This window comes from Rhipicephalus microplus, chromosome 5, assembly GCF_043290135.1.
Source record: "Rhipicephalus microplus isolate Deutch F79 chromosome 5, USDA_Rmic, whole genome shotgun sequence".
Taxonomy (NCBI): domain Eukaryota; kingdom Metazoa; phylum Arthropoda; class Arachnida; order Ixodida; family Ixodidae; genus Rhipicephalus; species Rhipicephalus microplus.
Window position 1 is genome coordinate 95,371,591 of NC_134704.1, and position 24,659 is coordinate 95,396,249.

At 46.1% G+C, this 24,659-nt stretch overlaps 2 protein-coding genes across 3 annotated transcripts; one reads left to right on the plus strand and one right to left on the minus strand.

Moving 5' to 3' along the window:
* Positions 1-382: 382 nt before the first annotated feature.
* LOC119174324 (sulfotransferase ssu-1) lies at positions 383-3,725 on the plus strand. Of its 2 annotated transcripts, none has more exons than XM_037425178.2 (2): positions 383-647; positions 1,299-3,725. In XM_037425178.2, the coding sequence occupies exon 2, from the start codon at positions 1,308-1,310 to the stop codon at positions 2,244-2,246; it is 939 nt and encodes a 312-aa protein (XP_037281075.1). In that variant the 5' UTR covers positions 383-647; positions 1,299-1,307; the 3' UTR covers positions 2,247-3,725. The 2 variants fall into 2 exon arrangements, with proteins under 2 accessions (XP_037281075.1, XP_037281074.1); XM_037425177.2 differs by having other exon boundaries at positions 384-647; positions 1,215-3,725.
* Positions 3,726-13,328: 9,603 nt separating this feature from the next.
* Positions 13,329-21,077, minus strand: LOC119174322 (sulfotransferase ssu-1). Its single transcript, XM_037425176.2, has 3 exons — positions 20,549-21,077; positions 17,051-17,481; positions 13,329-14,159 (listed from the first exon to the last, which is right to left on the minus strand). Exons 2-3 carry the CDS (start codon positions 17,443-17,445, stop codon positions 13,715-13,717), a joined length of 840 nt encoding a protein of 279 aa, XP_037281073.2. The 5' UTR covers positions 17,446-17,481; positions 20,549-21,077; the 3' UTR covers positions 13,329-13,714.
* Positions 21,078-24,659: the final 3,582 nt, after the last annotated feature.

A 24,659-nucleotide genomic window follows, 5' to 3' on the forward strand; every position in this document is an offset into this window, starting at 1 on the left:
CAAAACTTATCGATTTGACCTGTGTACACAGAAAGTGTACAATTATGTCAGTTAATAATTAATGATCGACGCCCACATACAAACACACGGAACATGCATGAATATTGACCTTCACCGCCCCCTCTCTGTTTGTCTGCAGTACCGCAACCGCATACGCAAGTTTGCATCCAGTGGCCATGGCAGTACGCGCACTTTATGGTTTACAGTCACTGTTAGCGTTTCCGCAGTCACCACTTTGAGAAGTGAACGTGTTTTCGAAAAATAAGCCATCAGCACCAGTGGTTGATTGGTGATTAGTTTTCCACATAAAGTTGGCTTTTCGACATCGCTTATTTTAATACATTATTACCTCTAGCGGCGAAAGGCTGCACTATAGCAGCCATGGAGAGAAGAACGCCAGCAAACATGCTTTTGCTTAGCACGACAGGCTGGTCGAGGGCAGATCTGTGTTGGTGTACACAGGAGCTGCCGAAGCACCTGTCAGCTGGAGCAACTGCCGGTGACTTTTTCCCAAGAGCGATTGTCTTCCTGGGTCAACAGCTTATCCATCAACACCAGTGCTCTAGATTACACAGCGGGAGAGCAAATAAAGGAAGCGCTCGAGCTCGTTGAGTGTCTCCTTGCGCATTCGCCGTCAAGCTGTGCAGGTGAGTGCGCTTTTTTGTTGCCTGTAAATCGTTCGTTATATTTACCGATTTACAGCTCCTCAATCGCCGCTGGTAATCTGCTAATCATTAAAGCTCATAGGCTAGAGCCTAGACCGTCAAGCGGCGTTAGTGAGCGTTGCAACAGTGAAGTCACATGGAATTGAAATTAACCACGCGAAAGCATGTATTTGAAATATGAATCTAGCCTGTTTTCGTCTTCCCCTCTGTCTGAAAAAGCCACAGCGTGCAAATTGTATGTGGCACACAAAGCATTCCGGTACCCTAGCTGTGTTACTGCGCATATGGCATAGAGTATACACGCAACAATATAATCTCAACGCAGTCGTTATACAGAGTACGATGTAGCCAGTAGAAATTGAGCATTACAAAACTGGCAGTGTACTTATCAAAAGATAAGCTCCTTCACAGCTGCGGTTGCAAGCTTTCGTTGTTGGATTTTGAGCTCATCATAATGAAACTATGCGGCGCTTGAAGTCAATTTATGAGGGATGGTGCTTGTTGACAATGTAATGATGAGTGTTTGTTCCTTCATCCCTCATTTTTCAGGAACACAACCGACAAAAGAAAAAAAAGCAACACTTCTCGCGGCCTCTGAATAGTCATTTTTCACTCTTTACGGCCTGCCTTCAGGCGAAGACTATGGGAAGCAAGAACCGTCAGCCATTGTACCAAGATGTAAATGGCATCCGTCTTCCACACGGCTTCGACCCTGCCAAGCTGCTCTCCTGCTTGGAATACAAGGCTTCTGCTGGCGACATATTCATCGACACCTTCCCGAAATGTGGCACGAACTGGACAAAGCGTATCGTTCAACTTCTCGTTGGTGAGAACTCCAGTCAAGAGAGTGACTATGGCCTGTCCACCTCCTTCTTCGAGATGGTTGGCAGGGAGACCATAGCAGCTTTACCAGAGCCCAGGATAATCACTTCTCATCTTGCTTACGAGCTGCTCCCGAAGCACGCACAGGCGAAGTACATATATGTTGTGAGGAACCCCAAAGACTGTTGCGTTTCCTACTTCCACCACACGAAGAAGACAAAGGTTTATAACTTTGAGGATGGCACTTTTGACGAGTACTTGCAGCTCTTCATAAATGGAGCTACAAGTTTCGGGGACTACTTTGCTCACCTTGTCTCTTGGTACCCACGTGTTAATGAACCAAATGTTCTTTTCTTAACCTATGAGAACATGAAGAAGGACCCCGCAGCTGCTGTACTCAAGATTGCCCAGTTTATTGATGTTAAAGATCCTGAGCTACTCTCTGTTGACTCCAAGAAATTGCAGGAAGTAGTCAAGAACAGCAGTGTTGATTGCATGAAGGAGTACTTAAACACGAACTACAAGAAGGCCCTTGGGGACCAGGATCCAGAAAATTGGACAGCTAAAAAGGACTATCCTTTGAGCAGGCCACCACCGCCTCCAGAAGTTATGGTACGTAAGGGCATCATTGGTGACTGGAAAAATTACTTTAATAAGGAGCAGTCGCAAGCCATTCAAAATGCTTTTGTACAGAAATGTGGTCACGTTGTGGATCATGCAAAACTCTGGGATCCAAAAGATTGGATGGAAGGAGCTTGACACTCCTGCAAAAAAATAAAAAAACATGTTAAGGTTTAATGGGGGCCTTCTAGGTAATGGGAAAGTAATGGGACCAATGTATGTTATGTACTATGGCATTTCTGTATAGGTGTGCTCTTCTCGTTGACAAGGACGTGAAGCTCGTAAGGATGCAGAATGGGCAACTGGGCTAGATGGCTGGCTTAATGTGCTAAAATAGCTTTGTTGAAGGTGCTAGGTTATAGAAGTGCTTAGTGGTAGTCGTTAGCATCCCACGTGCGCATTACACTCTGAGAATATGCATGGGCATTTTCACATAGCAATATTATGCATGAGTATTACCTCAGGGGCAGTTGATGGGCTTTGAAAAACATAATCTTTATTTATGTTTGTGCAATATAGTGCCAAGCATAAGTGTGTGTAAGGTTCCCCTTTAGAGGCAGTGAAGGTTCATCGCAGCGCACCCCTTCTATTAAGTCAATGTAAGAGGCAAACTTTGCCACCCCCCCATCCCCCTAGAGGACTTAGGTGTGCACGCCTATGGTGCCAAGTGCTTTGATACTCACTACTGGCTGGGGCCTTTTGTTCCTACTTTACACAAAACTTTAAGAGGTCTGCCCATTAGTTAGGACATGGTAAACAAGGTCTGATATAATAAACATGATAAACAAGGTAAAAATGCAAGCTCTGTATGTTTCTGAGCTTAGAAAAGCATATGTACTTAGGGCCAACACTAGTGGTGCATTTTTGAACAAACCGTTATCAAATACTCAGATGATCAAGACTGACATTTCAAGTTTCGTGCATTCATTGCATTTCACTGCCGCTTCTATTTGCGCAGTCGCTCTTTTACATAGCTACTGCTGTGGTTGCCATATTACTATGGGAGCGAAGTGAGAGAAGTGCCATGTAGTTAGATTTAAGTGCATGTTAAGGTCAAGGCAAATGTAATGACTTGACACTGAAGCATCCTGTATTAAAGTGATACATAAAACCTCAGCCTAAAATTTTTTATGGCTACAGCTATGTTTGTGTACATGCTGAATATGTGAATTGCGTATTGTTTGAAAATGTGGCCTTTTCCACAGATGCACCAATTTGTGTCCTTGTTACAACAAAGCTTCATATTTTGCCGTCACTGGGAAAGACATTTTATTGTGAGAAAGTAGGATATGTGGAGAACAATACTTTTTATTATGGCTAATTGTGCAGTTCTCAAATTTTCATGTGCAAGAAAAAAGTTAACATAATATTTTATAATTGCCTGTGTTGTTACAACGCTTTGAAATGCAGAATTTATTGCATATCACTTAAACAATTTTTGTTCTGTATATCTTACTGTGAGGCATTTGTTATATGTGGTGAATGCGTGTACTAATGTGATGGAAGTTTCAGGAAGTTACATGTGAAAGTGATGTTCCTAAACACTTTATACACTACATCTTTATGTCAAATTTTATCTACATTTTTATGTGAAAGAGAATAAAGGTGCATTTCTTACTTAGTGTCCTTCCATTTGTCTTATGTGAACAACTTTTTCAAATAAACAGCAGCATCTCAAACTGCTCTTGTGAACTGCAGTATCCCAAATCTTTGCTTTTCATAGTGATATTTATTGAGCTCAGTTGTTGAGTGTGTGTTCAAAGTGTTGTGCAGGTAGTTGTACGGCAGTTAGAAGCCACAATAACGGCATTCTTTGTCATGTTTTTGCCTTCTGGTGGCTGTAGTGAGTCTACATAAAAGGCAAATGCAGTAAATTGTGCCTTCATTACAGTTGCTATTTTGGCCACGTGCTCTGAAATCAGTACCAGCCTCATCTACTTTGCAGTTATTACGCACTGCCTTATACCCCTGTCACACGGGCACTTAAAAGTCTTTTAAGTAAGCGGTCTTTTTCCGAAAAGGAGTTCCTGACAGCAGACACACGGCACAGAGCGAACTCCTTTTTAGAAGCGGACTTTTTCGTAAACCGAGTTCGTCGATCTCTTTTACGGCTCCGAATGAGTAGCCTCGAAACCAGTGGGTGCCAGCAATTTTCGAGTGGTAGAAAATAAAGAGCGAATGCTTATTTTTCTGTCACCAAAATTCTTTGTAAAAACAAATTTCATATCCTGCAGAAGGTGTATTGAACTCTTTTAATGGTTATTTCTTTTCCTACTCTCGTGAGCAGCTACGACGCGTCGGCAATATTACGTGGGGACGCTCGGTCTCGCGCCGAACCATTTTGCACAAGCGAGGAAAGCGTGGCAGTCGTGTGTTTGCCCGTCATTCAAGTGGTCAAGCTTGTATAGGGCAATGCCGACTCGCTTCTCAGGAGTAATGGTTTCACGCATGCTGATGCACTGTCTCTTAAGCTCATTGCGCAAGCTCTCCACAGTAATGCCCAGTGGTGCCAGACGGACTTGTGCACGTCGTTAATTATGGGAATGCTTCCTTAACTAGTGCAACAAACTTTCACATTGGTGTTTCTTCATCTCTAATTCTTAAATTTATTTGAAGAAACGAGCAGTGCAACAAGTCTTTAACTTGTACATCGTCATACATCGTGTAATTTTCATTGCTTCTTTTTTAACTGCTAGCGCCACACTTTCGCTAGCGTCTTCGAACGAAAACACTAAAAGGAGATCGTTGCTGCCGCGTGTCTGCGCCGAAACACCTCTTTGTTAAACGTCTTTCAACTTCGTAAAAGACCGCTTACTTAAAAGACTTCTTGTGCGCCCGTGTGACACAGGTGTTATAAAGGTGCACTAAAGTCAAATAACAATTTATGCGAAAAAAAGCTCAATGTATGACGTCTAAAACGACAATATTAGCACCAGCAGCGCCCTACTTACCGAGAAGTAAAGGTAAATGCACGTGAACGAATACGCCTCATCCGGACGTTCGCAAAATAATCCCGATGACGTCAGACAAGCTGCCTACAGTTAATCACTAGTAATCGATCTAGCTGCACAAAATATTGAACCCTTCTGTGCATCAAGAGACGTAATAAAATGCTGCTTGTTCGTTTCTGTTTGATCCACGGAAAAAAAAAACAGGACATTACTATGGGGAATGGCGGGAGTGGTTCAAAAATCCCCTGGTTAAACCAAGGAGGATACATAAAACTTGCTGGAGTGGAAGCCGCCTATGCGCCGCTACGGGAGAGAGTGAAGCCGCGCCGAGCGTGTGGCGGCCATGTTGCCAGTGGCAGAAAAGAGCCGAGCGCTGCAAATTTATGCTTCATCGCGCTGCGGGTGAAGTGACTCGTGTGTTTATAAAGCAACGAAAACAAGTAATTCTGGTTGTAAATGTTTATTGCGACTTGTACGCAGCCAAGTGGCATGTAGAGAACTCAATTAAAGTGCATATGCATCAAATAGCGATGCCTAAAGCAAACACGTCATCGAAAACATAGGTGCCCTACTGGTGGTTGAAAATTATTGTCCTTGTCAAAAGTGGTCCCACCTTACTTTTGACCGATTCTCGGTTTTTTTCCCTTCATCATGTGTTGTATCCTCACTTTTACGTATTGTTCGGCGATTTGCCTGCATAAACTGTAAACCTGATTATCAAGCGTATCAAAGTCTAGGACGTGCTGCTCAAGTTTATGGAACCAGTTTTTCTCGGAGGAAGCTCATAGAACTTTCAGGATGAGGTGTTTTGCTCTTGACTTCACCGTTGTGGTGGAATCACATTCAGCCTGTAGCCGCCTCATTCCTCGACTTCTTTACAGAGGCTAATGACATCTCGCGACGGTGAAACAAGACCACCTCGCCTCTTACATTTAATTAAAGGTGTCAGCTCATCTGAGTGCATGGCTGCTATGCACTCTTCACAGGTAGTTGCAGTTCGACCTTTCGAACAATGAAGCCTGCTATGTATGGCACCACGGAACCGACAAAAACAGAAAAGCTTTCGGGCTAGTCAATGCGATGCGTATTGTCGTGGTCATCGGGCTGCAGGACTGGGGCCTTGCGCATGTCAGTGAGATTGCTTCTTGGATCTACCATGGCTGCAGGAGTCGTTGCATTGAATACGGAGAGAACATCTTCGGAGCAGTGTCCAGAACTTGAAGACGTGACTTCCGTCGGAACCAACAGACGCTTGTATGCATCCATAAACTGCGAAGCTGTTGGGTTGTTGTTATGGCCGCCTCATCCACGTATTGATTCAAAGAAGTTTTCGGCATAGTCTTGACTGAGTTTGTGTGTCAGTAAGTACTTCAGCTGACCCTGGCTGACAAGTCTGTCAAACATTCTTTCCGTGCTTGCCATGCGTATCCAAAAACCAATGAATCCGTTTTTTTTCAGTCCTTCTGTCACTGCCGGATCTCTCAGCCCGTTTATGTACGCTCGAGTCTCCGCAAAAAAACGACTTCTAGAATGCTTCGTTCCCTTGCCGAAGGGGCGCTTTGTACGACCTTGCCAGCGGGTTCCTGGAGTTTAAGATGTCAAACAAGGGATCAAAAGTTCTAATAAACGTAGATCTTGTGCTGGCACCTTTGAATTGTGGCAGCTTTAGCTTTTGTTCACAGAAGTCCAAAGTGTCGGCAACTGAGGCACTAGATCAGTTGTACAGCATATCATACCTTCATTTTCTTGCTTTTCCAATTGGACGTGGACTTTCGTAAGTTTGTTTCCGAGCCAAAACCCTTCTTCACGTGGAAGTGCCTCCAATGCCACTTCATAACCCCATTTCACATGCTTCCCTTCAATGTCAAAGAGGTGGTCAAAGCACTCTGGCGCGAAGTGCACAGAGGGAAGTGATCTCAGTCTTTCGCATTCGACTTCTCACGGCGAACGGCCCACTCCCAGAGGCTCTGCGTTACGGGATCTTTAGGAAACCTGTAAAACAAATCCGGACTGTTATGTTTTGCACGCTTAGATCGCGTCAGCTATAGCTCCCTTTAGTAACGAGCGCGGAATGGCTATGTCGAAGATGTTTTCGTGTACGTATAGGTGGAATGTGAGGCCACAACCTTTTTTCAACCTGTTGGCACATCCGTAAACCACGCAAGAGGCAACCATTGTAAACCATTTGTCTTCACATGCCGACAAGGTGAAACAAGAACGGACGAAATCAGCAGCTCGCGATGGCGCTGAGCACGATTTTTGCTACTGGCAAGATGGCGGCGGCTGGCTTCACTCGTACAGCGCCCCTTCCACTTCAGCAAGTTTTATGTATCCTCCTTGGGTTAAACTCGACAGGTCGTGCCATCTAGAGAATCCCATTTGATCCAAGCACGCATATAATCTTGAAGGCCATTGCTAAATATTCTTCAGTGGCAGTTGTTGCTGATGTGTCTCCCGCTATTTTCCCTCTGCGGCGGCCGCTCATTAAAGCGGGACAACGTTGTGCACGGCAACATTGACGTGAGACAATCCGTTGAGGCGGATAATTTGAAGTGCACTAACCTGATACGAACCGCTAAAGCGCTTTTTTATTTCAAAATAAGCACTTCCTTGCTACAAAAGTAACACTACAAGGTTTCTGGACTACTATTTCAACAATCAACGTCGACTTAATAGTTGATCTTAGTGTCCCTTCAAGATTATCTCATTTCAGTTGGGCCATAGCTTCTGAAAATGTGTTGGCACACTCAGTGGGCCTTAGTATTCACGTCTGAGTATTTAATATGTGTTTTGCAGCACTTCACAATTTTCTGGAATTAAAACAGGAGACGAATATTTTTACCAAAACCATGATATCTTGGTCATCAAAAGACACATTATTTGTTGTCAAAGTATGCAATGTAGCACTAGCATTTGCATTCATTTTGATTTCCACATCTGAGCAGGGTGGCTAGAATTTTTGCCACCCTAATCTGGGCACTGATGTTACCCCATATTTGGTGTGCAACACGGAGAAAGGAAAGGTAGGAGAGGCCCTGACGTCACTCGCTGTGAAGCCCTGATGAAGCCGGAAGTCGTCCATATTGACTGGGCGAATTCTCCTCTCTTGTTTACATCAGAATGTAAAGCAGAAAGCACGACTCTTTCTACGGCTCGGAAAGCACGTGAGCTGCGCAGCGCGTGTGTCGTGACGATCCGCAACTAATGGAATGGAGCTCAACACTCTGGGCCAGCGTGACACCTTCGGCAAAATCATTTCGTCCGAGTATTAAGGGCGAGTAACAGCTCACCGACAACCAAGCAAATACAAAAAAACGCGCGCTAGATGCACTGACAACGGCGAGTATTTTCACGTCATTAATTCAGCAACTGTACAGAAAACATGATCGGTCGTGCACCTTCTACGGTTGCATTTCGCCACGCGGCCGACGCAGCGTCCGGCCACTGTGTCCGTGTTCCGCGTAAAACTCACCGGCGTCAGCATTCTGCGACCGTGGTGACTTTGAGCATGGTGCAAGTGACACTTGAACGCAGTTGCTGTTACGTTGAGATTACATGCAATGCGGAGGAGTATACGAAGCGGTACAGAAAGGGTGTTTTAATACGCACATGCAAGTTGTTACCGTACACACACAACACGAAACTACGTATATGCACATCGTCCTCATTGCGTCTTGCTGGGATCAACAGCGTCGTCCGTTGTCACAAGCAGGAACACTGCCCAACCGTCACTAACCTGCAAGGCGTTCGTCGTCGTTCCGCTTCGTCATGGTGGCCAACGATATTTCGCTGAACACTAATTGCTTCAGCCGCGTCATCCGCCGCACGACACATGGATATGCAATCGTTCTACGCACTGTTGAAAACCCGTGATGGACAAAGCGATTTGTAAACGTTGCTAAGAGTATACAGTAACTGCCAGGAGAACACTGCGTAACCAATAACGCGGCGCTGAGCACGGATATTGTCCGCCACGGCTCAGCACGAGAAGTGTGGCAGCTTGGGCTAGTTCAGTTGGTATGGCATGACGATAGTTATAGCACGAGAACAAAACGACGACACAGAGACTTCGTGTCCTTCTTGTCTCTGTGTCGTCGTTTTTGTTCTCGCGCTATAACTATCGTCAGCACGAGACCTGGGGAGGCACACATGCCGCCGCCAGCCGCGGCTGCTCCCTGCTAGACCAGCTCCACTGCACAGCACGTAACCATAGCAACGCCGCCATTGTGCCCAATGAATATGGCCGCCATGATGTCATTTCCTCCACACTTTTCACGTAGCGCGCCGACTGGGCATGCCCTGTCCTACCTTTCCTTCCTCCGTGGTGTGTACTGTCAAATAAAGGTTCATTTTATGGCACAATCAGAATAACACAACCACACTCCTCCTTTATCCTGAGAAGGTTTCTATTCGGGATTGTTTTCTTGTGCTGTTGGTGCATATATTGTAGAGAGAGCATAATGCTAATATTTAAATATACAAACACAAACGAAACCTGAGGCAGAATGGGACTTTTAGAGAAATGAACATCACTATATATGTTTGAATGAATACATGCCATTTCCCGCTCAAAGGAGTGGAGGTCGCTTGTATTGAAGGGCGCCTCACCAGCTTTAGACCTCGCAAACGAAGAAGTGTGGCGTGAAACTTGGTTGGTTTTAACGGTTTCCGCAAAGTACGACACCTATGATGAGTGCGAGTTTGGAATGCAAAGAATAAACCTGTGCGCTATCCATCTCGAAATTTACCCATACGCATTCTTATGCGTAATGGGCGTTCCTATATACATAGGCTTTCCCAAATTTCTTTATAGGGATCTCTGGCGCTAGTGTGTATGGGAGCTGCAACGCATGGCACTTCAGCGAGTGTGGGAATCACTGGTATTGCATAGATTTGCCTAGTTTTCATACTTGACGTTCCATCTGGCTTCGCGTGGCTTGAAGATCCTTTGTGACGAAACAATAATCGGCAAATGTTCGGCAGTTACGCTTAACCTTTTAGGATCACCATTTCTAATCATCTCACGAAGTTCAAAACGGCTTGTTCTTTCATTCGAAACTAAACCGAAAGACAGCAATTAATGAAGCCACAAGTTGCGATTCGCCGCCTGCAAGCACGAAGACTAGACAAATTCGTGTACTACCCATCATTCCCATGGTCGCTTAACGATCGCAGTGCCAGAGTCCCATCTAGTTAACGTTAGAAAACTCTATGGCTGTATACGTCATGCCGTGAATTTGGTTCTTCATCTAATGAGGAGCGCACAATGTCAATAGGGAAAATGTCGCAGAGCAATACATAAATCCCATCCCCAGAAAAAAAAAAAACAAGTATGGCAACTTCACTGCTCTGAAACTCGGAAGTGCGCCGCACGGGCACCGAGTGATGCCCCTTCGTAGGGTTCACACTTGAAAATTTTTGGAAGGGAGAGTGTTGAAGGCCCCCTCCTCTGGCCACCGGTGGGATGGGGGGTTTTTAACATCCAGAACCCTCTCATCCTCTCTGGACTAACTTGCACTTAACGAAATTCTCTGCAGTTGGGTTTGTCGCGTACTGACGTGCCGGGGCAGCGACGATGATGAGGTCGGTGGAGGGGAGAGCAGTGTGAGTTCTTTGGAATTGCCATTCATTTATTCATTTCAATTAATAGTTATTTACATACGTTATTCGTCGGTCACCTTATGATTGTCCATTCTTATATTCCCTGGGTGCTGAATAATCATTTTCTTCATCAAAATTAGAAATTTCTTTTTCCCCATTACAATAACCGTTTGGTGGTCAATCCCCGTAGTGGGTACGAACCAAAGCATATAGGAAAAAACAAGCAAGCGCATGGAATTCGAAATAATGAGTTGGTTTTCGCATTCTGTGTAGCAGCATCCTCTTTCTTCTGCCTGCTCGCTACAGTGGTGACTATACGGACCATGAACACTACGTTTCTGAAGTTTCTACTGGGTCGCTACTGAAGACAAGACTCAACAGAGTCCACGCTACCGTCAATGGGCCACTACGCATGCAGTGCGGCTACTTCAATTCTGGCCTGAGCATCCGGGCATTTGGTTTATGCTAGTGGAGTTTCAGGTATCTAATGTTACCTCGCAGCAAGCAAAAAAAAAAAGAAGAAAAAAGCTTCGCCATGGGGATCTAGTGGTTAAGGTACTCGGCTGCTGATCCGTAGGTCGCGGGATCAATTGCGGCGGTTGCCTTTTCGATGGAGGCGAAAGTGGTGTAGGCCCGTGTGCTCAGATTTGAATTCACGGCAGAGAACCTAAGGTGCTCGAAATTTCCGGAGCCTTTCACAGCGGCTGAAATACGACTGCTTCATCACCGAGCTATAGGGAAACAACATGACATAGCGTATCAATGGATACCAGGCCACTGCAGCATTGATGGAAACGACCGTGCAGACGAAGCAGTCCGAACTGCTCATGATGATGCCCCTTGTGTAGCTATACCATTATCAAGAACGGACGCCGCTGCAAGGCTTCGATCACTTGCACGAGAACTGACACTCGCTCAGTGGAATTCACCGGCATTCACCAACGTCCGCCTTCATAATTTGAACCCACACCTACAGCTCCGTCTTCCATCAGGAATAACCAGAGCAGAGGAGACACTTTTGTGCCGTCTGTGGATTGGGGTGGTCTTTACGAATGCTTATTCGTTTCGAATCGGAATGGCCAGAAGCCCGACATGTGACAACTGTGGCTGCGCAGAGACTTTCTCCCATCTTCTCTGCGAGTGTCCCCGCTTCAGCGTGCCAAGAAAAGAACTGTCAAAAGCTTTAGATAGAATAAACAATCGCCAATTGTCGGAAGAAAGGGTATTAGGGCACTGGCCGTGACCGTCCTCTGCACGCAAGGCATTGAGAGCGTTGTTGCGCTTTCTGCGGGCAAGTGGTCTTAGAGACAGACTGTAAACAGCATCGTGGATCGTCTGATGACCTTCTCTTTCTTTTTTTTACAACGTCTCTTTTCTCTCATTCTTTATCCCCCTTATCCCCTTCCCCAGTACAGGGTAGCCAGCCGGTCTGAGAACTGGCTAACCTCCCTGTCCTTCCTCATTTATTCCTCCTCCTCCTTCTTTAACAGCGGCGTCTCTCATAATCATGGTGGTTTTGAGACGTTAAACCCCCACATATCAATCAATCATCGCAGTGAGCAAAGTACGGTCATTGACTCGGTGCTTTGCCGGCGGTTTTCTACAGTCGAGCATTTCCTCTGTACTCCTCGGTGAGCATCATGCATGAAGGGAGGAAAGAACCTGCCCATCCCTCGCACTGGGAAAAAATGTAGAGGGAATGACGTTTTAGCGGCCATATTGGCGGCGTTGCTATGGTTACGTCACTTACGTGGCGTGCCATTGCTGTGGCGGTAGTGGTATGCCCAGATCGATGTTAACTATACTTCAGGTACCACAATGGTATAATTATGATAACTGGCGTTAGACGTCGGGATGGGGATATGTACTACAAAAAAAAAAATAATGTAGGTGCGTCCACATTAGACGGTGCTATAACCGCCAAACACCAGGAGACATTGTGCAAGATTTATCAATGGACAATAAACGTTGAGTTATCTTCGTAAAGACGCATTTCACTTTCATGTTATACTTTCATGTTATACTGTTTTTATTTGCTTGGACTTTCAGAATTTCCCTTATTTTCAAGCGTAATTTCCAAACTCCTGCCCAACTTCTCACACTTGGACTAGGGTTGTATACTGGGATATTTAGAGGGGGAGGGGGTCTTCGACCTACAGAAATCTGATATCTTTCGCTGAGTTTATGTGGTGCACAACTTGATAGGTCCTCTTCTTCGACGTGTTCGAAAAAAAAATTAAGGGGTGAGTGGGGCCAAGACATCCGGACACCCACTTTCTTTGGAGCGGGCAACTTGGATTTACACTTATCAAGTTTCTCTCGAAGCCCCACTTTATATGGCTCTCTCACCAAAATTCTCAGTCGCGCCCACTCATACTCACACTTGCCGAAATTTCGCTCGCTCGGACTCGCGGGTGGGCCCAAGTGTGGGTGTGGTCTGATGTGCGAGTCTGCCGAACCGTGACCAGCAGTCGGTGACATTTTAATGGTACTTATGCGGTACAAGCGCTCCGTGCGAGTTGATGAGTTTTTAAATAGCGTTTCGTTCATGCATATACGGCTCCAATTGCTGCTGCTTCCTGGGGAAGGTTACCACGTACCCAGCTGCAGGTGATAAACGAACTCGTTTTCAAGTGCAGAAACCGAAAAACTCACAAGTATGATGAAATAGTGCTCGTTCTTCGTTTTATTTCCTAGGTTTAATATTACACAAGCGATGGCGATATCACAAATCTCGCGGAGCGGGCTCCTGCAAGGCACATTCGTGATGGACTGTCTCAGCAGAATTGTAGTGTGTTGGTGCAGTCGCCACTCAAGACACATCTGACGTTGCTTTCACCAAAAGCTTGTCGAGAATTTTGATTTCAAAAGAGAAAGTAAGCGTGGGCCGAAGAGATCGAGTATTGTTTCTTTTTCACATATTTACCTCCCCTTTTCCCTACACACACGCATTATTTATGTGGCGGATGTACGAATGTAGTATATTTTAGAGATAACTATAGGAAATTATCGGGGGACATGAGGTGTTCAGTATCCGGAGTAAACAGAGAGCGTTCAGGTCTTTTTTTCATCGAGTAGCCAGTCGGTGCTTTCCCACAGCTTTGAGATGTCTGTGCCTGCCACTTCGCGGAAGAATCTCTCCTCCAGTCTCCGTGACTGCTCTGGCGAAAAGTAGTTCCTCCAGTCCCCCACGACGCCCTTCCTCACGAACTGCAGCTCGAACTCTTTCTTCATGCTGCCGACGCTCGACTTCTCCAGAACTGTCCTCATCTTGTCTTCGTCTCGCTCCAGTTCGTCGGCAATGCCGGCGTCTACGAAGCGCGTAATCTTCAGCACCGATCCCCGAACGTCCGCGTGCATGCCTTCGTAGGTGAGGAAGAGAACATTGGGCTCGTCCTTCTTGGAATACCACGAGCGCAGGCTCTCGTAGTAACTGCCGAAGTCGGTGCGACCGTCCAGAAAGATCTCGAAGTATTCGTCAAAGGTGCCGTCCTGGAACCTGTGGGCGGCATTGTGATGTTAAAGGTCAGGCAAACGTGATTAGTGTAACATCTTCAAATATAAGCGCCAGAATTAAACTGCTAGCCTGGTAAATCTGAATACACCACCTTCGTAAGTGAAAAAATAAATAAAAAAACAGCGCGTAACACAGGACAGAGACGGACGAAGCGCTGTCCGTTGATGATGTACCAACCGGCCCAAATAAACACATCAGTACACCTTCGTAAGGCCTTGCGACAGAGTAGGGAAAGGGAGAGGCGGAGTGTCAGAGGGTTCGAACGTCATTCCGAACGTTGAAGGACGCTGGCCAAGGTGCAAAACGTTTTGGTTCCCACATGGGAGCCTTATCCACGATGAAAACTTCCATGGTGAACACCGTCAAAGTACATGTGCGCCTATCCATTGTACAGACAAGCGGTTGCTTAATCCAATCGATTTTAAAAAAAAAAGCTTAGCAACGCCCGCGTCGCTTTGCTAACCCCTTCCCGCAATGTTGGGTAACAAACCTGACGCGCGTCTGGTAGACCTCCCTGCTTTTTATTTATTTACTTCCTCCTCCTGCTCCTCCAAAGGGATGGGAACAAGGCACCCGTGGTGTAGCCGGAAAGTCAGTAATTATTATTGATTTCGTTTTGGTGTCATTCAATGTTTTCACCAATATTTTATCCCAGTCAAACAAGATTTCGTTACACATTCGTCATCATTCGCTGCCAAACTCCGAGTTAATGTGTACATGTATCGGTGTTCGAAGCCAGAAATTGTTTTCGGGTGCGGAGGAGGTTCAATTAACTTCTTGTATGTTTCTGCACGCGTTTGTATCAGTGTGAGTGTCAATATACATAAAAATCTGAAAATTTCTTGGGTGGGTGTGGGGGGTCAGAGCTTTTTCACTTTCTGGCTTCACCAATGATATTAGATACATACGCACGTATGCATGTACACATAAGGGGCTGAAACCAATCCCGAATAAAACCGTCGCCATGCCCCTGCCATATGTAATCATAGTTTGCTCCAATTAACGACACATCTCAGTGATGCAGAGGTGCTTTTCAAGAGAAGTTCATTTATTGGAAGGCTAAAAGTAATTAATTGGCTCAGGTTGCATGTTCGATCATCAACGCATAGTATTGCACGCACCAGTAAAAATATAATTTTTTTTCAGGTAGGCATGTCTTCCACAAGAAGCATACACGATCTAATTTTATTGGCTGCGTTTACTGCTAAGCGTAGCTGAGCGTAATTAATGCACACAGTATAGCACATCGTTGACCTGAATTTGTGCGCCTTTCTATGTTGCTCAGTCAACGAAACGGTGTCACCATCTGTCAGACGAGCTTAATCCTGCAGTTTCAGCGCTTAACATCATCGTGATAACACCACAGAAACGCTTGTGACACAGGTGTTTTGGCTACTGCGATAAAAAGCAATAGCTTATATTACCGAGCTTAATGCACACATAAGCTACAGTATTAATTCATTTCCCGCGGTGCAAGTACTAAGGAAGGAAAGGGAAATTCATAAGGAGGGAGGTTAACTGGAAAAGCACCTGGTTTGATAACACTACGCTGCTGAAATGGGAAAGGGGAATGAGATGACAGAGAGATAGGGAGAGAGGGGCTAAGTTGCAGGTTCCACTAGAGGTACTGATCAAGCCACGAATATCAAAGCTGAGCTGGTCGGTAGGTATGCATGCTAAAAAGACAGAACGTGCAGCTTCAAAATAAGGTGTTAAGAATTTATGAAGATTTCACCGGGCAGCCAGGCCCACTACCCACTGCTACCCTATTCATTAAACATAATATGCTAAAGGTGTCCTAATTACACGATTATAAACTCTCCCTTTATATGCATAAAAACAAGCTTCCAAAACATTAAGAATACACTCGTCATGACTACAGCATACGTAACAGGCAACCACCAGTACCCCATACACGCACTAACTACGGTAGAGCTATAGACTAGAGTATTGCCTGCCAACTCTTACAATGCCTTAAAATCCAATATAAAATTCAATGCCCCTTTCAGTGTATTCACATCAGACGTGTGTGATTACTTGATGAAGATATAATTTTTTTTCATGTTGTACCAATGCTCCGATGTTCATTGTACGTGACATTTAGACTTTCTTCGTATTACGCTGTTTGTTTTTGTTGACGGTGTTTACAACTGTGTAGAATCCGCTGCATGTGCTGTCCTTTGTAGGCCCCCAGGTCTCGTCAAGCTGTTTGCACAGCTTTTTGCCTTGGGGGCCCCCTACTAATCTGCTGAAAATAAAGTGGATTCTGGATTCTGAACACGGGTACTAAAGCGGTTGAGGCCTGGTCTATTGATAATAAAGGTATATAGCGCATGGGTGAGCCAATTGTCCATTGATCTGCATAAAGAAGAAATCAGATGCCTGAACAGTTACCTCTTACGCAACCACCACGTGTGTCAGATCGATAGTTATAACCTCTCGTTTGGGTATGCGCAGAGTTGTTTTTGTGTCTCTATACATTCTTTACGCATTTTCAGTTGTTTGTCGGCGTCTGTGGGGTCTTGACTTTCCTCTATAACTTCACTGTCCGTGTTTTCACGCCTTCTCTTTTTAACTCAATCAATCTCGTTTTTAGCAGCTCGGTGGGGAACTGCCATAAACACAACGCAATACTACAAGGACGAATGAGTGTTCGTAAATTATAGAGAAGGCAAGCGAGTTAGGGGTAGACAGAAGGTTAGGTGGGCAGATGAGATTAAGAAGTTTGCGGGTATAAATCGGCAGCAGAAAGCACAGGACCAGGTTAACTGGCGAAACACGGGAGAGGCCTTTGTCCTGCAGTGGACGTAGTCAGGCTGATGATGATGATGATGAAGTTATAGAGGTTTCTGTTTCAGTACCGTAGCACTCACTTGTATGCTGGTATGGTTTTGGTGTGGTGGTAGAAAGACACGCAGCAGTCCTTTGGGTTCCTTATCACGTAGATGTACTTGGCCTGGTCCGAAAAGGGCACCAACTGGAACGGCAGGTGCGTGAACACGATCCGGGGCCTGGCGCACTTCTCGATGGCATCGAGTCCGAGTTTCTCCAGGAAGGTGGATCCCGGAGTGACTTCCCGGCACACTTGGTACGCGGCCTTGAGGATGCCCAGCACCCAGTGGGTGCCACACTTGGGGAAAGTGTCCAAGACCACGTCTCCGGGCTCTGGTCGATACCGTAGACCGCTGCGGTACACTTCTTCGGAGAAGCTACCCGGGAGCCTGTGGCCGTCTACGACCTGGCAGTAAGGTCTGTCTCTTTCGATCATCGTGGCCTGTATTCCGTATTTTTCTTCGAGAAAGCGCTAAAAAGCAGAAGAAAAAAAAGCAAATAAAAAATTTAGCGTGGCTTCAAACTGACTGAAAGCCGTAAAGATACCAATGTAAAGCGGAGCTGAGGGGCTGAATTCACGGGCCTGATCTCGGGAAGGCGGAATCAGCTGCGAAGCTCTCTGCGTCGCTGTGCTAAGCTTCGCGAAAATTCATATACATTCAAAAGCAGCGAACGTTCTATACCCAAGAAACTTTCAGTCACTTCATTTGTCATTATATAGCAACGGGCGTGCGTGTGTGCTGTGTCAGGATAAGGAAGGTCTGTTAACGTTTTCAGGTAAAGTGAAGGACCCCGAAACATAAAGTTACCTCTTTTAATTTGTGTGTAGCTTAGAAGAATACTTATTTAAGATATTCGGTAAAACATAAGGAGAAAAGTTTTTAAAATCTGAGGGCGACTCGTTAATTTCCGGCCAATGCTACTAAGCTACGTCGGCGCACAACTGGAAGCCGTCCAGGGCCCCGTTTATAAACAGTGAGAGGGTCATATTGTTATGATAGTGCTGAAATTGGGGCTAGTTAGTATGTCTTCATGGTTTAATGCGCTGCTAGGTAGATACACGGAGCGATAAAAACGAGAAATAACACAGGGTGACGTGAAACCTAAACACTACTCCATTTCGATCATGAACAGACCTATGTACGAGAAAGAAAGGAATATATAGGGGGTATTTAAGAATAAAAAACAGCAGAGAAAAATATGAATACTACTGGTCATATGACGGTAACGAACGATGTCACCAACAATGTTTGGAAGGAACGCTGTCATCGCACACGAAACTCGTGACACGAGTCGATGACATTGTTCCACACTTCGATAGGCTTTCTTTATTTGTTGTGTACTTCTTTTATCACTGATTCCTTTTATTATATTGTGTTAAAAAATTCATATCTTTTTTTGTCCATTTTGTCTACAGGTACGAAAGCCGCCAAACATATTCCTCCCCTTCCCCGCTTTCGCCCTCCTGGAAACGCGTGGGCTAGAGGCATAGAAATGTGGCTGATTCCTTCGTCATGTCCATAACGTGCAAGAGAATCGTAACCTAAGTCAAACGTGTCCGAAAGTAAAAAAAAAAAGCAGTAGAAGGGCACACTGACTAGGAAAACTTACGCCATGTCCGAGAGGATAGCGCTGAAGTGGCGAAAAAAGTTGCAATTATGAAACCTTTTTTTTTTTCCTTGAAGTTCTTCTTCGCCATGCGATCGTTTTCAGTCTTTTTCCGTCATTTTCGTGATGGAAATGCATCGCTGAAGCCTTGTTGGACCTTGGCATTGAACACTTTTGTGTTAATAAATCAATCGCTGTATAACACAAGTGCTCAGAGCGTCGCACTCAGCTGTCAGAGCGCGGTCAATATAGTGGATAACGAAAGCACGTGCACGGACTTCGTGTTCAGTGACAGAACGACTCGAAATTCGATGAGCCAACGAATGAATGGCCCATTTTACATTCCACGGAATTAGCCGCAACACCTGCTGGACATCAAGCACTGCGCTCGTACAGCGATCACGGGAACGACGGGTGAAAGGTGGATTCTTCCAAAACATCAAACTCCTGGCTTTAGCTTCGTTCATCCGACTCTATACTTCACGCTTTATCCGGCTTTTTCTTTTTTCACTTTGCAAATACTTCACAGATTTCTGAGCACATATGTAATTACCTTGGATATATTACGTTATTTATGCAATATTTACACGCAAAATGCCAGTACTTCAAAGCCGCAATGTTTGTTCATTAAAGCTAATGGCGTAGTTAATGCGAGCCTATGTGCTTACTGCTGCAAAATATTGTAGCTGCCGTAAACATGTACAGTGCATAGCATAATAGCGCCACAGTTACCGAGCCACAGTCCCATGCACTTTTTCCTAGAAAAACCTATAGTGTAAACAGAGTCGTGTAGGATACTTGAGAGAGATACGGGAAACGTGCAGCACCTACAGGTGGCGCAGCAGACCACTGCACCAATCAATGCACAATTCACCGCACCAGCGCCACTTGCGGTCACCTTAGTTTCAACTGGCGTGCTACGAACCATCGTCTCTCCGTCAACCACGCCCACGTTGTACTACATGCAAGTGTGTGCGCGCAGAAGCGACATATTTGATAAAACGAGCAATTTGGCAGTGCGCGATTTTTCTGGGCCTGAAACTAACAGAGAGAACGTAAATTATACGGGATCAATCACGTTTCCGGTGTCACGAGTAGCACCGACGTGCGACCGTGTATTTTATAGTGGACGAGTCGTACGGCCATACAACGTAAAGCTCGGCGCGTAGGCCATCACCATCGAGGTTTTAATGTATTATTTCTTGTAGTTTTGCCTGCCTGGTAAAAGATGGCGTTTCTGCTTGACGTGTGTTACACAACCCCTTCCGATTGGCGCAAGTAAAACATCGCCTAACTGCACGAGTTGCGTTTAGTAATGCCAAGCAATTTCGCGAGGTTTTCTGCGCTGTAGTTCAGCTTCGTCTCTGGATGTCGCTCAGATGGCATGAGCAAGTTTGTCACGTTCTAGCTTTTCACTATCTTGATGATTGATAAGTGGGGTTCAACGTCCCAAAACCACCATGTGATTATGAGCGACGCCGTAGTTTAGGGGCTCCGGAAATTTCGACCATCTGGGGTTCTTTAACGTGCACCCAAATCTGAGAACACGGGCCTACAATATTTCTGCCTCCATCGGAAATGCAGCCGCCACAGCCGGGATTCCATCCCGTGACCGGTGGGTCAGCAGCCGAGTACGTTAGCCACTAGACCACCGCGGCGGGGCAGCTATTCACTGTCTTAGCTGGCACGTAACATAATAGAACAGTCTGGCGTGGCTTCGTTTGCACGCACATTGCTATGCGCTGCGGCGGTAACTTATTCCCTCCTTTTCACAGGAGGGAAAATACGGTGCCATGCCAGACTGTTGCACGGGGCTCACTCCTATTCAGCACAGCCAAAGAGAATTATGGTTGCGCCCAGGTGTCTGTGAGAAGGTTTATGTTACGTTGCTATAAAACACCGTGCTATAAAGCTCATATAAGTCCACTCACCACAGCACGCTTTAACGCACGGATCACACGCCGGTGTTTTCCCTCCGTTGCTTCCGTCCCGTCGCCACTCCCCGGCAGAACCACGGTGACGTCGTCCTTCGTGTACGTGTGCAACGTCGGTCCGCTGCGTTCAGTTGTTTCACCGCCTTGTTGCCAGCGTTCCGGGTGGAGAATCGACCAGCGACTGCCGGCGGCGTCTTACATCTGAAAGGAGAGCCCGCCCCTCGCCGTCACGTTCAAGGACCCGCCGCTGGGTCGCTCGCGCCGACGGAAACGCTTGGACCCGCGCGCGTATCTGGTGGCACTTTTTCTTCGAGTTCTCGTTCTCCGTGAAAGCGGGGCGTTAGTGGCCCTCCCAAACGTCGAAGCCGTTGACCGATACTATTGGTGTATTGCGTTCGGGATATTTGGAGCGCATAAGTGCTTCGATCGTTTGTAGCTCTACTCGCGGTGATAACGCGCCGCTGCACGTTCAGTTCTCTCCGAAAGTGATAAAGGATTGCATGGAGCTCATATGCTCAACTTTGATAAATAGGTCGCTTTTACTTTTTAAACAATGGTAACAGCTCTATCAAAAAAAATAAAAAAAAGGGGGGGAGCAGCTGCACACTATAGTGACGCGAGGAGTGGAAAAAGTAGAGCTGGCGGCCTTTCCCCCTCGTTTTCTTCCTCACCCTCACATCACTCTTTACTATCACTTCCCTTTCTTGGTTGCTTTACCTTCTCCCCTTCTCGTTTTCCTCTTCACCTTCACTTCCCTTTCCGACATCTATGCAATACTGTTCTATAGGGGCTTGCACTGAGCCTTGATCTCTCAAGAAGACAACACCATCGCCTCGCCATTTTGAAGGTCCTTTCGTACGCTTCAGTGCTGCTGTCCGTGTTTTGGCGTGCAAAAAGTGTTCTGGAGGTCTCTAAGCATCCAAGTTGCTGTCAGGATTTCGAACACAGCACGTGCAGCAAATTTTATGCTCGTGCGGCGAGCGAGCGGACCATCAAAATGACGAGCCCAACGCTAGCGATTATCGCGCATGACGTCAAATGCATACTATGCTGGGCTGCACCCTCTGCCATTCTCCTCACCATCGTCACTCCTCCTCACTTCCATTTCCTGGGCCCTTGCTATATATACTATATTACACAAGGCTATGTTAAGCTATACGCCCTACCCTCAGGGGCGGCGCCAGGATGTTTTTACTGGGGGGGGGGGGCAACCACGAAAAGTGAGTTCCTCCGGGGGGGGGGGCAAGCTAGCTTTGCTCTTACTAGGTTTTCAATATATGCTTCCGGGCACTTGGGTGGGCATAGGGGGGGGGGGCAGGCGAGAATTTTGGGGGGGCTCCAGCCCACCCTTGCCCCCCCCCCCCCTGGCGCCGCCCTTGCCTACCCTCCTTTTCTTTCTCCTCGCTTTCCTCAATCTCACTGCCCGTGCTTTACTATTTGCCCCGAGATCGAGCTAAGTCGCCGTCTGGTGGCTGCTGGCTGAAGCGCGCTCCACCCTCCTTTTCTTTTCGCTTTCCTCAACCTCACAGTCATTGCAAGCGCCTCGTACCACAATGCATGTGCCGACGACCGAACAAATTCTTACGCCGCTCTCCAGCGTGGAACTATCGACACGCCGGTACTGAAGTTGTTTCTAATAGAACAAGCACTTACCTATCCGACGATATATTGGCGTACCATACCGCTGTCTCCGTGCTGTTTGTATAGCACAAGTGCTTTCTCATTTGCACTTCTCTTGAATTCTATAGACCCCTTCACTTTTTACAAACACTGCCTTTTGACGACATCCGGTTTCGTCCACCGATGTGCCAAAATAGCATCGGTGGGCAAGAAGTGCTTCGAAAAATAGCCCGCTAATTCTCTATACTTTCTTTCCTTTATTTGCAAAATATATCCCCATAAATGTTCCTTTGAACTACATGAAAATTATAAGCGATTCTTTTGATCTTTACGCACGTTTCTTTTATCTTCATAAAAATGTAAAAGATTTTTTTGAACTTTACGCACGTTCCTTTTATCTGAAAAGCTTAAGAGAGACATTTATTACACTTAAAAGGAACATGAAAATGGACTTTTACTTTCGACGTTAAGAGATGGTAAATGAGGTGGCCGGAAGTTATTTTGGGTACAACCTTTGTGACCTTGAAACCGTCTATACATCACCTAGTGCTCTGAACAGTTTTTTTTTTTTTTGTCTCGGAGCACAGTATGCCTTTTATAGTACAGCCAAAATAGGTTTTTTGTTTCATCCTTGCCTAAATTGCTTGCTTTTTTGCCCCGCCGTGGTGGTACTCGCCTGCTAAGCTACTAAGGTACCAAGGTACTCGCCTGCTGACCCGCAGGTCCCGGCGGCGGCGGCTGCATTTCCGATGGAGGCGGAAATGTTGTAGGCCTTTGTGCTCAGATTTGGGTGCACGTTCAAGAGCCCCCAGTGGTCAAAATTTGCGGAGCTCTCTACTACGGCGTCTCTCATAATCATAGCGTGGTTTTGGGACGTTAAATCCTATCTATCTATCTATCTATCTATCTATCTATCTATCTATCTATCTATCTATCTATCTATCTATCTATCTATCTATCTATCTATCTATCTATCTATCTATCTATCTATCTATCTATCTATCTATCTATCTATCTATCTATCTATCTATCTATCTATCTATCTATCTATCTATCTATCTATCTATCTATCTATCTATCTATCTATCTATCTATCTATCTATCTATCTATCTATCTATCTATCTATCTATCTATCTATCTATCTATCTATCTATCTATCTATCTATCTATCTATCTATCTATCTATCTATCTATCTATCTATCTATCTATCTATCTATCTATCTATCTATCTATCTAAATTGCTTGCTTTATTTTTGCTACTACTTTCACAGTTATATTCATCGAGTTTATTCTACTGCCAAGGCGATTCAAGAAACAAATATGAGTCAGTCGGTTGGTCGGTCGGTCGGTCAACAAACTTTATTCACGAGTTGTTCTTAGGAGCCGATGCCCTTCAAGAGGGCAGGTCGGCTGCGGGCCGAACCCACGTTGGGACTGGAAGGGCATTCCCCTCCCCCAAACTGCAGGCCCTCTGGACAGCCCGGATTTGGACCTCCCGGTCCGAGCCAGTGATTGCGGTCTTCCAGGCGTCCTAGGTAGTGAGAGGCTCGACATCGCGCAGCGCCGTGCATTGCCAGCGCATGTGGGATAACGCGCCTCGTCTCTCATCGCAATGAGGGCAGTGAGGCTTTATGCTGTCAATAAACTTACTGTAAACTAAAGGTGACGGGTATGTACTGGTTTGCAGCGTTCGTAAAGTGATTGACTGGGCTTTCGAGAGTTGCGGGAGCGGGAACCTGGACAATTGATAGTGCTTGTATATTTCGTTGAAGGTGAGGAGGGAATCAAGTTGCTGGAGGCCTTCCCCCAAATTAGAGGCCGAATGCCCGTCATTGTGGGACAGTGTGCGTGCGCGGGCATGGGAAGACTCGTTTGTATTAGGGATAATAGGGTGGACATCTTTGTCCATGTGGGCAGGAAACCAGGTGATGTGACCATCGATTGCAGTGCTATTTGAAATTTTGGTAAGAACATGGGCCACCTGCTCACAAATACACCCCGTTATGATTGCTCGTACAGCAGCCCGAGAGGGAGGGAAAATGCACGTGCGCGTGGGAATAGCCACGGCCAGTGCTATAGCAGCCTGCTCAGCCCTGGCCGGTGTGGTATATCGAAGGGATGCTGCCGTGAGGAGTTTACCATCAAGGTCAGTGGCCGCAACCACGAAATTGGCTGTTCCAGGATACTGTGCTGCGTCAACTAATGCTGCAAGTTCAGGAGTGGTAGCAGCGGAACTGAGGAGCGACCGAGCCCTAGCAACCCGGCGGCCTACATTGTAGAGTGGGTGAACGTCTCTTGGAATTTGTGATACTGTAATCTGCTCCCTCAATTAGCAGGGAGTTGTATCTTTTTGTCTGCGACCAAAGTGGGCTCGCAGCCCAGGAATTCCAGGATGCGTCGCCCAGCTTTGGAAGAGGACAGTCTGGCAGCCTGAGCTGTTCGTTGCGCTTCTGCAATCTCGTTAAATGTATTATGCATACCAAGGG